General features: G+C 38.7%; 1 protein-coding gene across 1 annotated transcript; it reads right to left on the bottom strand.

Annotated features, from left to right (window-relative positions):
- Positions 1-8445: 8445 nt before the first annotated feature.
- On the bottom strand, positions 8446-9357 carry LOC143859421 (uncharacterized). Its single transcript, XM_077370134.1, has 2 exons — positions 8570-9357; positions 8446-8482 (listed from the first exon to the last, which is right to left on the bottom strand). Exons 1-2 carry the CDS (start codon positions 9355-9357, stop codon positions 8446-8448), a joined length of 825 nt encoding a protein of 274 aa, XP_077226249.1.
- Positions 9358-13545: the final 4188 nt, after the last annotated feature.

Genomic DNA, 13545 nt, shown 5'->3' with positions numbered 1-13545 from the left:
TTTTTTTGGAAAACATAATCGAAAAGAAAAAGGTGAGAACGCTTTCGTCTTGTGTGTGGGCTGTGGCAAGAAGGCTTGGAGTGCGTCGGCTACTTCAAGGTAAAGGAGAGAGAGGGAGAAGAAAAGAGAGGGTTTTCTTCTTGGGTTATTCTCTTGGGTTTCTCTTGGATTTGCTCTCGGCTTTCTCTCGGTGTACAGTCTTGGATTTGGAAAGCAAGGAAAGGGTTGCGGGTTTTGGATTTTGAGTTTTAAATCCATTGTAATCATTGTATATTGTTTTTCTCATAGTGGAAGATCGTGTTTCTCGCACGTAGAGTAGGCTTGGCCGAACCATGTAAAATCTTGATGTTCATCTTGTGGCTTGTTTATTACTTTTATCTTTTCGTTAAGGATCAATTACCAAATGGGGACAGAAATTAGGCAGAATTATCAACTGGACCCAGGCTTTTCAGAAGTTACAAATGGGGGACAAAATATGTACGGATGAAAAATTGTGGTCGAAAATGCCCTTTTCCTAATGACGACTTTCCTTTTTACTTTTTTACTCTTCCCTCTTCCCTCTTCCCTCCTTTACTGTTTCCATTTTTTTACTTTGGGGGTTTTAACCTACCGGTCATCTCCTTCGCTTGCAGCCACCATTAGAGGTGGAAAAAGTCGACGAACACGTGAGTTTTTTTTTTTCCCCATTTTCTCTATCTCGGTTTTGTTTTTCATTTTTTTTTAGGGTTTTGCAATGCTTTTGTTTTGTCAGTATCTGTTTTATCTTGTTTAGAGTTTTGTATTTTGTTCATCTCTAATGATTTCTGGTGGATTACCCTATTTTGAGAGTTGAAAACCCGATTTTAGGTGGATACCCTATTTTGAGGTTTTGTTTTGAGAGTTGGAAACCCTCTTTAGATATTTTGTAAGCCCCATTTAGATACTTGAAAACCCCTCTTTTATAGACCTTAAAATCTTTGACAACCCCCTTCTAGAGATTTGAAAACCCCTCTCTTATAGACTTTAGAAGCTTTGAAAACCCCCTCCTAGAGAGTTGAAAACCCTATTTTGAGGTTTTGTTTTGAGACTTGAAAACCCCTCTTTAAATATTTGGTAAGCCCCATTTAGAGACTTGAAAACTCCTCTTTTATAGACCTTAAAACCTTTGACAACCCCCTTCTAGAGATTTGAAAACCCCTCTTTTATAGACCTTAAAACCTTTGACAACCCCCTTCTAGAGATTTGAAAACCCCTCCTAGAGAGTTGAAAAGCTTTGAAAACCCCCTCCTAGAGAGTTGAAAAGCCGATTTCAGGTGGAAAACCCTATTTTGAGGTTTTGTTTTGAGACTTGAGAACCCCTCTTTAAATATTTGGTAAGCCCCATTTAGAGACTTGGAAACCCTGTTTAGAGACTTGAAAACCCTGAGTTAGAAACCCTATTTCAGGTGGATAACTATATTTTGAGGTTTTGTTTTGAGACTTGAAAACCCCTCTTTAGTTAGCTAGTAAATAGAGCCTTTATATAGATTCAGGTTGGTTCTAAGGTGTAGAACTGATAGGTTGGAGTTGTAACGAACATACTCGAATATATAAATAAGAGACTAGTAAAAAAATGTGAAAACTGATATAAAAAAAAGGTGTGTGTGTGCCTTTCCCTACTATGATTTGAATGTATTTAAAAATGAGATGTGAAATGAAAATATATATAGAGACTAAAGCTAGATTACGATGGATGTTAAAAAAAAAAAAAAATTCAGTTTGTATTAGAAGGGGTTTGAAACAGGACACTAGCTTCCAGAAGCAATTTTGGAAAATGATGACTATGAAAGTGATTGAATGATCTTTGATGTGAAAATTGATTTTCATATTTTGTGAGAGTGTTTTTTATCCTAAATTGAAATGTTTATTTTCGGATCTTTTATTTCAGTTATTTGAATGGTCTACCTATTCTATTTTGCTTATTTGTATGAAGATTTCCTCTCAAGGTTGGTTAGTGTTAAATACTTTAGTTGTCTCCTCATGGTGTTTGGTGTTAGGATTGTCTAACTTATAGAGGAATATGTGAGTTGCTATCATTTTTTTTAAAAAGAAAAAAAGGGTTCAAAGAACTTCCTGTATACTCTTTCTATTGTGTATATCTCAACTAGCTTTCTTATTCTTTCTAGCATCATTTTCTAAGTCTCTTAAAGTTGACATTATTCCTAATTGTGCTCTACCAATTATATAATTATTGTTCTACTTTGGGAAATGATTCCATCACTTAAATCTTGTTATATGTATAGTTTTTTTAAATATTTGGTTAATAGTAAATGGCATCAGCCCAATCTTTGTTCTATCTCTTGTGACTAATGGTATTATCACACTCATGTTTTAGTGTTTGCACTGTTAAGGCTTGCCTTTTTCTTATAATTTGGTTGTGAACTATGGTGGCATTTTATAGAGTATTTTAGCCACTAGGAAATGGTGCTTTCTAATCCGGTTATGACTGAGGTTTTTGTCCTCAAACCAATTCCTTCTTCTCTTCCTTTTGTTCCCAACTAGAGGTTTCACCAATAGATTGCATGAAGCTAGCTCTGAGATGGTCAAACAAAGACAATAGGCAAAGGAGAAGACCAAAAAACTCAATCCTAACCCCCGCTACTCCATCTCTACCCAACCAGTTTGCCTCTCTAGATATTGGAGAACACTATTTTGGAAATCACGTATGAGACGGATGTATCCTTGGTGCACATTTGAATAAGCGCAAATGAAGTGGCAGACCTTAATGCAATGGAGGTTTTATATGTGGGTCAAGACACTCCACTATAGAACTGTTTTGTGATTTTCAAGGGTGCTACAAATGTATTTCTCTTGTCCTGACCATCTTGGTCTTTTTCTGTGAATAAAATTAGCAGCCATTCAAATATTTCTCTTGTACTGCCTTGGCTAGTTGAATCCATATCGTCCCTGATGTTGTATACTTCATTACCACGAAATTACTATATCTTGCTCACACACCTTGAAAAAAAAGAGAGTAAGAATAAGAAAGGAAAGAAAGTTATATTGAGGTAGTGGTCATAAATGGCTTCAATCTGCCATTTCGTTATAAATGAAAAAGAGCCAACCTCTCCAACACTTGCAAGCATAGAAGAGAAAGAATAGTGAATACATGTCATATCAAAAGCAATAGCCCCCGATACAACTTAATCATGATATGATTATTTTTGAAATGCAAACCTCTTAAAAAATAGGTTTTTTTAAAATTCAAAATTTCTAATTGTGTTCATTCATGTCATCACAAGGTAGTTGATAACCTTGTCTTCTTTCTTCTCTTGCCTTTGATTTAAAATAATATGAGTTTTGATAACCTTATTATGTAGTTGATAACCTTGTTTGTTTTTTCACAGATCTATATATTGTATCTATTTTGATAAATGGCAAAGGTGACAGAAAAAGGGGGGAGCAAGGCTAAGATTCAAAGGGGGAAGATTATTAAGAGGGCGAAAATGCAAAAGGGGAAGGAAAAATTTGAAGGGAGGAAGCAACATGTAAGTGTATTTCATATTTATGTTTTCAATATCATTCAGTTTTCATATGCCATTTAATGTTTTGATGATGTTAATTGATTTGCAGGCTCCTTATGTCCCTGCAAGATGTTCGCCTTCATGTTTCAAGAGTGCATTGGCTAAGATGGGGTTGCAGCAACACCATTACGAGGCACTAGAGAAGACCCCGTTCAAACATCTGATCCACCTTGAAGAAATTGTGATGCACAAGCCCCTTATCAGAGCACTACATGATAAGTGGGATCCTGCCACTAAATCATTCAGATTAGACTGTATTTCAGTTCCTTTTAAGGCCAACGATGTAGCGTTGGCGTTAGGCCTACCAGTCAGAGGGGAGGCAATAAATGTGAACAGGGTTATATCAACTGACAAGAGAAACCCTCCTCCTCTTGTTGATGGCTGGCCATTTCGTAAAGCAAATGTTGTAGCATATGTTATTCTACAGGAAATCAAGGCAATAGTTGGGAGAATCGAGGAAGAGTACATAAACAAAACCGTGACATATGTACTTTTACACCTATTTGCCACCGTCCTATTTACTCAGAGTGCCCATCGAGTCGATCAGTTGTTCTGGCCCTTTGTGGATGATTTAAAAATTATTGGTAATTACAACTGGAGCCAAGCTGTTTATGATTGGTTGATAGGATATCTTAACAAAGTCAGCTTGCATGGCGGCACATATCTTGGAGGGTGCTCGTTGGCAATGCATGTATGATGGATTCAACCCGTTAAAGTTTAAACTTTGTAATTTTTGCGATGATTAAGAAACTTTCTCTTGTCTATGCAGGTGTGGTTATATGAGCATACAAACTTATGGGTTCCGAATGATCCAAATGCCCGTCCTCATATGCTAAAATGGGATTGGAAAGCAAAGGAGTCGAGTAAGTATGTTCTTGTCGAGAGTAAAAAATAGAGGAATCTCAGGTGAGACATAAAACTAGATACCATATTATATCAATTGTAATTTCTTATTGAGGAATTAACTTATTCAACATCAGGTGGTGGTCGCACTGACGCTAGGAGAGGAGGAAGTAGAATATATAAACGATCAGGTATCCCAATAGAGCATATCAATTTTTGTTATTGATTAATGTTTAAAAACTCATCATCGTTTGCTTTATTTGTATGGTAGGAACCCGCGGAAACGGCTTCAATAGAGGGCCAAGAAATATTGGGTCACTCCCCTACAACCTCAACATTGCCCAACCTTGATATGGATGAAGACATAGAGAGAGATGGGGATAGTCAGGATGAGGAGGGTGGAGAGGATGAAAGGAAGAGGAGATCGTGGATGAGGATAAGAAAGGCAAAGGAGGCACTCAGAAAAGAGAGGGAGAACTTTCAAAGGGAGAAGGAGAGATGGAGAAAAATGTTAGAAAAAGTAAGAACACTTATTTTGGAAGAAGACGAAAAAGTTGAAGAAGTCGAAGAAGAAATAGGCGCAGGACACTTCGAAGGGTTTGAGGCAGTGGAGGAGAAAGAGAAGGTAAAAGAGAAAAAAGAGGACGAGAGGAAAGAAACAACATGTACTGTTACCATTGACCAACAAAATGAAGTAGGGAGCATTGAGAGATGCGTGAAGATGGAGGCACGCAATAGGAAACCAAGCTACAACGTGATCAGCCCCTACGGACCACTTTTACCCCAAAAGAGGAAGCTACTAAGGAAGAAGAAGAATGGGAAGACAGAGGAGGTGAGAGAGGAGGACAAAGATGAGGAGAAAGTTAAGGAGATGGAGGAGGAGAATAAACAAGAGAAGAAAGAGGAGGAAAAAGAAGAGGAGGAGAATGGGAAGGATAGGAGGACTGAATTGATTAAAAAATTGTTAAAGAATGAGACAAGGCAAGTAGATGCTAAATGTATAACCTTATTTTGCTTATAATTGTGTCATTTTCTAACAATTATATCATTTTGTAGTCGTTGTATCATGAAGGAAGAAGGTATAACGATATTTGTTGATGACTTGGTATGCCTGTGGAGGCGCAGAAGATACTTCAGTAATAATGTAAGTGACTTTTGTTTAAGGGTGATTAAGAAAATATATGTAAGTCAATAAAGATATGAATAATCTTCTCTTGAACTTTTTTTATTGAAGGTATTGGATGTATACAGAAAGTTTCTTCAGAACTCCTACAAGGACAGATCAACAAGTCCTCATAGCAAAATTATATTTGTTCCTTCATTGGTACATGTGAGTAAATTTTTCTACGGTTAAGAATGCTAGTTTTCCTTCATTGGTGGTTGAAGCATTTTTTTACAATCGAGGACTTTCCTTGAACAGGGAAATCTTATTTCTAGACTTCGTACCATGGATGAGACCACGGATGAGAAAACAAAGCTCAAATATTATGAACTTGCGAAAGGGATATTGAATGCTAGACTTATAGATATCCCGTGTGAAGAGATTAATATGCTCTTGATCCCATTATGTCAAAACAACCACTGGGTTCTGCTTGTGCCTGACATGGTTAAAAAATCCTTCTTCGAGTGCAACTCCTCAAAAGAGGTTAAATTCGACGAACTAGCAAGGCATACGGTAATTACATTAACATTTTCAGTGATAGTCTAAGATTCTTAGATATGTCAAACAGTTATATTTCATTTCTGATTTTATCTCCAGGTAGCCTTGATAAAAGAATATTTCAAGTCCCATGGTTGTGACATAGACCACTTTCCATATGCCCAAGTGGCAAACTTCCCACAACAAGATAATGGGTAAGGCAGCCTATAAACCTTTTAAATGTGAATGCTTTTATGTCATTCAGAGTTTAATCCTATTCCATTTACACTACCTATTGTTTTACAGATTTGACTGTGGACTATTTGTGATCAAAGGGATCGAGCATATGTATAGTGGGGTCACTTTCAATTTTGGTCCGGATGACATTCCTCAGATGCGACTGGAACTATGTCAACGATTTATACGATGAGAGTTTGGGAAATGTGAATGTTGTGGACGGATGTGATTGTTGTGTTTGAGTTGTTGCGTTGTTCAAAACTTAAAATGATGTGTATGTGTTGTTCAGAACTTCAATAGGAGAAATGATGTGATTGTGTAAACAGGTTGTTGTTCAAAACAGGTTATTGTGTAACCAGGTTGTTGTGTAAATGGGTTGTTCTGTAAACAGGTTGTTGAGTAAACAAGTTGTATACTGTCTTGTTCAGAACTTCAATAGGAGAAATGATGTGATTGTGTAAACAGGTTGTTGTTCAAAACAGGTTATTGTGTAAACAGGTTGTTATGTAAATGGGTTGTTCTGCAAACAGGTTGTTGAGTAAACAAGTTGTATACTGTGTTGTTCAGAACTTCAATAGGAGAAATGATGTGATTGTGTAAACAGGTTGTTGTTCAAAACAGGTTATTGTGTAAACAGGCTGTTGTGTAAATGGGTTGTTCTGCAAACAGGTTGTTGAGTAAACAGGTTGTATACTGCGTTTCTAAGTTGGTAACCCTATTTTTAGACTCCAGAACACCGCTCACATTCACCGGACTTGATGGTCTCATTTCTAAGTTGGTAACCCTATTTTTATACTTGATCACCTCAAAATCGAGGATTTGAAATCCCCATGTGGATGGACCAGTAACTTCGGCCAACACGCATGGACTTGATTATCCCATTTTGATTTTCGTGACCCCATTTTTTATACCTGACGACCCCAAAACCAATGACTTGAAAACCCCATGTGGATGGGCCAGTAACTTTGCCCAACACACATGGACTTGATGATCCCATTTCGATTTTGGTGACGCCATTTTTTATACCTGATGACCCCAAAACCCATGACTTGAAAACCCCATGTGGATCAGCCAGTAACTTTTGGCCAACACACATGGACTTGATGATCCCATTTCAATTTTGTTGACCCCATTTTTTATACCCGATGACCCCAAAACCGATGACTTGAAAACCCCATGTGGATCGGCCAATAACTTTTGGCCAACACACATGGACTTGATGATCCCATTTCGATTTTGGTGACCCCATTTTTGATACCCGATGACCCCAAAACCGATGACTTGAAAACCCCATGTGGATCGGCCAGTAACTTTGCCCAATACACATGGACTTGATGATCCCATTTCGATTTTGGTGACCCCATTTTTGATACCCGATGACCCCAAAACCGATAACTTGAAAACCCCATGTGGATCGGCCAATAACTTTTGGCCAACACACATGGACTTGATGATCCCATTTCGATTTTGGTGACCCCATTTTTTATACCCGATGACCCCAAAACCGATGACTTGAAAACCCCATGTGGATTAGCAAGTAACTTTTGGCCAACACACATGGACTTGATGATCCCATTTCGATTTTGGTGACCCCAAAATCGATGACTTGAAAACCCCAAGTGGATCCGCCAGTAACTTCGGCCAACACACCCGGACATCTTTGATCCCATTTCGATTTCGGTGACCCCAATTTTTATACCTGATAACCCAAAAATAAGGACTTGAAAACCCCCAGCTTCACATAACCCTTTTTGTAGACTTGATAATCCTGTACCAGTAACTTGATAATCCTGTACCAGTAACTTGATAATCCTCCAATGGAATTACAATTCTACTCATGATGGAATAACAAAAGATATGGATTCAAAGAAATGGATGTTGTATTCATTCAATGTGCTTCATGTATTACATCCCAATTCATGTAGTACAAAAAAAATTATAATGGTTAAGTACCCAGAAAAATATTTTTGTAGCCACCTTGTCTGGTTAAGTACATCAAAAACATATCATTTACAAGTAATCCACTTGTCTTCTAAAAAAAGAGACTGAAGTCATTCATCGTATGCAACTAATCCAATTGTCTTCCAAAAAAATAGACTGGAGTCATCCATCATATACAACTAATCCACTTGTGTTTCAAAAAAGAGAGTGAAGCCATCGATTCATTGTCTCAGGAACACACCTTTACAAGAAGAAAGGAGGTTCACAAGGTACACCAGACCTAAAAAATACCAGCACCACAGTTAATTATTGTTGAAAAACATTTTTTTCTAGAAAAAGAATAATTCATATAATGTGTACCCCGTACCTGTTGAAAATAGGTGCAGAAGGTCCAACGGCAGTTTCGTCAACAGGTTGTCTTACGATGGGAGGTTCTTTGCAACTTCTTTTGTTCTGACCAAGTTGTCCACATGTGGTGCAATTGTAATGTAATCCGCTTTGCAATTCACGATCTGTTCTTCTCGTACGCGGCCTTCCAGGTGGCCTCTTTGCACGTGGTGGTAATAGTGTCATTAAAGGTTCTGGAGGAACTTGCCATTGGGTCCGATCAAGTGTAGGGTGCAACACCTCATCGTATGTATCTCGATATCTCTGTACATGATACCATTCTTTGCAGTAATCATAAGGATCAAAATATGTGATGCCAATAGCTGCCATGGCATGTTCGCACGGTAGTCCAATCGTTTGGAAAGCACGACAGGTGCATGTTTGCAGGTGTAGGTTCACAGCATCAACATTTTCAAGGGACTTTACTTCATAATCATGAACACCTATTCGATAAGCTGTATATTGGCGGCTTTCTTCCCTTGCCAATGCCATATGTTCTTCTGCGTAATGGGTCAACTTTGTCTGCCAACCTTGACCCATTTCTTGACATTTCTGCAAGAAGTCAGAAGTCTTCCATCGAGTGTGTTCTACCAATGATGCAATCGGCAATTTTCTCGCATCCTTCAAGACAGCATTGAAACACTCCGACCTATTGGTCGTCAATACATCATATATATCCCCTTTAAAATAAAAACTAGCCCAATGTTCCTTGGGGATGTCACTTATCCACTTGTGTGCATTTTCATTCATTTCCTTAATCTTCTCCATTGTTTCTTTAAAAACACTCTCTCAATGCCCGTGCAGCTCTCCAAAACAATTTCTTTAGTAAAAGATCTTTGAACACAGAATAGAAATTAGCGGCGAGGTGACGCATGCAATAACTATGATTTGCATTAGGTAATTCTATAGGTACTGCTTGCATCAACCCCTTCTGTCGATCAGAGCATATGGTGAATACGTTCGTCTCCGCTGACATTACGTTTTCTCTCACCAACCTAAGAAACCACCTCCAACTATCTTCGTTCTCGGTCTCGACAACTGCAAACGCTAATGGAAATAATCCGTTGTTACCGTCAACCCCGACTGCAATCAATAAGATTCCTAGATACTTTCCTCGTAGATGTGTACCATCGACTATGTCTAAGTGTTTGATTAAAGGAACGTATGCTGGGACCAAATGTCCAAAATAAGCGAACAAACCTATCATCTCCCCTTAGACGTAAATCTCTTCCACGGAAAACACGCATATAAGTGCCAGGATTTCTTCTCATCATCTCAACTGAAAGTGCAGGCAATATGCGGTAAGAGTCCTCAATATTCCCACACTTAATTTCAAGGATGATGTTCATCGCAATGTACGCTTTTCGATAGCTTATAGTTATACCCCAATGCATCTTAATATATTCTCTTATGATCCTTGTCCCGATCTCTTCTGGGTGACCGAATAAGCGTAAGCATGTCTTAGCAACCCAAGCTGATGTTACAAGAGGGTGATCATTGCCCCTTAGTTGAGTTGTGCACGTTTGGTCGGGAACAAACGTCTTCACTAACACATAAGTCATATTATTAACGCCAGATATACGCCATTTGCAACCTTCTTCCTTACATCGAACGACATATTTTTTTGGTGTTGACTTTGATTTCACAAACTTAAATCTTTGCCGAATTGCATACTCTCGAACTACCTGCTTGAACTGTTTCATATCTGCAAACATTGCCCCACACGTTAACTTCTCAAGCTCAACATTATCAGCATCTACCTCATGAGCCCCAACAAACATATCATCTACTTCCATTTGCAGCCTACTGTCATGAGGGACACCAAGATTTCCATCATCAACATCATGATCATCATCAATGCCATCATGATGATCCTCATCATCGTCACTATGATCATCATCATTATCATCATCATCATCATTCCTATCTTCTTCAAAATAACCACTCATGACACAAAATTCATCTTGAAATTCATTATTGAAGTGCATTTCCAAATCTCCATCACTTTGTCTGTCGTGGATATCTTCAGTGGCATGATCCGTCAAATCATGTGTAAATTCTTCATTTAGGACAATGCGAGACCTGCATAGTTCAACAATATATAATCAGGCTAGTAGATTGATTAATTTTGAATTTCAAATATTGAAGGGGGAAAACCATTGATAAAGAAGTACAATACCTTACAGTCGGTTGTGTTGAATCACCTCCTATATTGGTACCATCAAGTTCATCATCGTAGTCTCTTTGCAAATCCACTTCAAACGCGGGGGATGATTGGCATTTTCTGCTTCTCGAGGAAGATTTTGGGGTGGATTCGAAGTAGACGGAATGGCTACATTATTAGAGGGTCCCATAATAGAAACATTGTTTGGAGGCAGCATTGATGAATACAATGAATTTCTACCATTGTCACTAATGCTTTTGAATATGTATATCATCATAGAATTAAACACATCTTTGTCAAACATCCTCATGATGGTTTGGAAGGCATCATCATTATCGACATCCATTAAAGTGGATATATATGGATCAACAATGTATCGACACTTTATGGATTCAATCACCTGCCCTTCTATAGTTCCGATTCTTTTTTGGATTAGAACTTTAAATTATTGGAAATTGATTCGTCGTCCAATCGATAAGAATGTCTTCCTCCAACCGATATATGCCCACGAAACTTCATCCTTCAATTTTCCATCATAGTGTAAAAGAAGAGAAACCATTGTTTCGGTCATTTTTTTAAATACCTGCAAAGACACACAAGATGTCAGAAGAACAATGTTGAAATAAGGGGAGTTTTCAAATCTCTAAACAGGGTTGTCAACACTCTAAATGGGGGTTTTAAAGTCTCAAGAAGGAGGGTTATGAAGTCAACAAACATGGTTGGCTAGGGGGGGCTCAAGTCTAAAATAGGGCTGATCAAGTAACTAAATTGGGGTTTTCAAGTGTCTATAGAGGGCTTCTCAGGTCCCAAAGGAATTATCAAGTACCTAAATTGGGGTTAACAGATATCTAAGGGAGGGTTTTCAAGGACAAAAAGGCTTATCATGTGATTAATTGGGGGTATCAAGTATCTAGATGGGTTTCAAGACTATAGAAGGGGGCTTTTCAAATCTATGAAGGGAGTTATCCATTATCTAAATTGGATTATGTATAAGCATGGGTTTTCAACTCTCTAGGAGAGGGTTTTCAAAGCTTCTAAAGTCTATAAGAGAGGGGTTTTTAACTCTCCAAAAGGGGGTTGTTAAAGGTTTTAAGGCCTATAAAAGAGGGGTTTTCAAGTATCTAAATGGGGCTTACTAAATATCTAAACAGGGTTTCCAACTCTCAAAACAAAACCTCAAAATAGGGTATCCACCTGAAATCGGGTTTTCAACTCTAAAAAAGGGTTATCCACCAGAAATCATTAGAGATGAACAAAATACAAAACCCTAAACAAGATAATACAGATATTGAGAAAACAAAAACATTGCAAAAAAACTACTCACGTGTTTGTTGAGTTTTCCCACGTCCAATGCTAGGTTAAAAAACCCCCAAAGTAGAAAATGAAACAGTAAAGAAGAGGGAAGAGGGAAAGGGAAAAGTAAAAAGGAACGTGGTCTTTAAGAAAAGAAAAGGGCATTTTGGACCACATTTTTCCATCCGTACAGATTTTGTCCCCCATTAATTTCTGAAAAGCTTGGGTCCAGTTGATAATTCTCCCTAATTTTTGTCCCCCTTTGGTAATTGGTCCTTTCGTTAAATTTGTTCCTGGTATGATCGGACTGCCCGGTGGATTTTCTCAACAGCTCCCGCCACTACAGGGTCTGAGTGGGCTAGATGTACGCAGTCTTACCCATGCTTTACAAAGTGGTAGGTCACAATGGAGCAACCTTACCGTTGGGCCAAGGCTCGCCCTCTTAGAATTAAAATGAAGAAAATGAATAGAAAATATGTCTCCAGACGGGCATGAGCTATGTGTATGGCAATCGGGTCTGTGAATATTGCTTGTCATTTCAAGTCTGGCCTATCGCCCTTGATCCCACCCTAATCAGATGATTCTAGCCCTTTCATCAAGCATTGTGAAAAAGGAGTTATTATACGGTGCCCGACCGTCAAGTACCGTCAGAACGGTACCACCCTTGATATTTGATGCAACTGCAGCCCACTTTTTAAGATGCTGCCGTTGGATCAAATATCAAGGGTGGTACTTTGAAGTACCACCCTCACGTGACTTGACGGTCGGGCATCATATAATTTCTCGTGAAAAAGATGGTCTAAAGATTTCTTAAAGTTGTTGATTTTTATGAGGTTCAATCATGCGAGTGAGAATTCCATCTGGTATAAGACAATAACCTATTGGGTTGTCTTATGGTGTCTCCCACAGGATAGACGATATTTGGTATAAGACAATAACCTTCCTTTTTTTTTCCTGATGACGTAGGATGTCTCCACCCCCTTCGGGAGTAGGACTATTCCCTACGGATACACGCAACGACCCACTCACCACGGGTATCAGGTAAGTCGGGGGCAGGATTCGAACACTCGTCAATAGGGAGCAAACCCATGACTTTATGCCGAAGAGCCAACGCCTCGGTGGGTTAATAAGACAATAACCTATTGGGTTGCCTTATGGTGTCTCCCATAGGATAGGCGATCCCGCTCATCAAGTACGGCAAAAGGGGATATTATATGGTGCTCGAGCGTGAAAGTTCACTGCTGTGGGCACCACCCTTGATAGGCTGATGTTGGATCAAATATCAAGAGCGGTATTTCTCAGTACCGCCCGGATTGGACCTTACGCTCGGGCACCATATAAAAACTGTGTGTGTCTGAGCTCTCTCCCCATAAAAGTTTGATCCAATATTGTTTGTGATTTTTTATTCCAAAGATACTGAATACATACCTCTCGTAGATCCTATGGAGCTGATTTTTTGGGCACTCATATCCATGTGAGGGCCCATCAAATGAATGGTT

Source organism: Tasmannia lanceolata, unplaced genomic scaffold (genome assembly GCF_043159265.1).
Source record: "Tasmannia lanceolata isolate RefF3 unplaced genomic scaffold, GAP_Taslan_0.1 ptg000029l, whole genome shotgun sequence".
NCBI lineage: Eukaryota > Viridiplantae > Streptophyta > Magnoliopsida > Canellales > Winteraceae > Tasmannia > Tasmannia lanceolata.
Note: the sequence above shows the minus strand (reverse complement) of the source record. Positions and strands in the feature narration are given on the sequence as shown.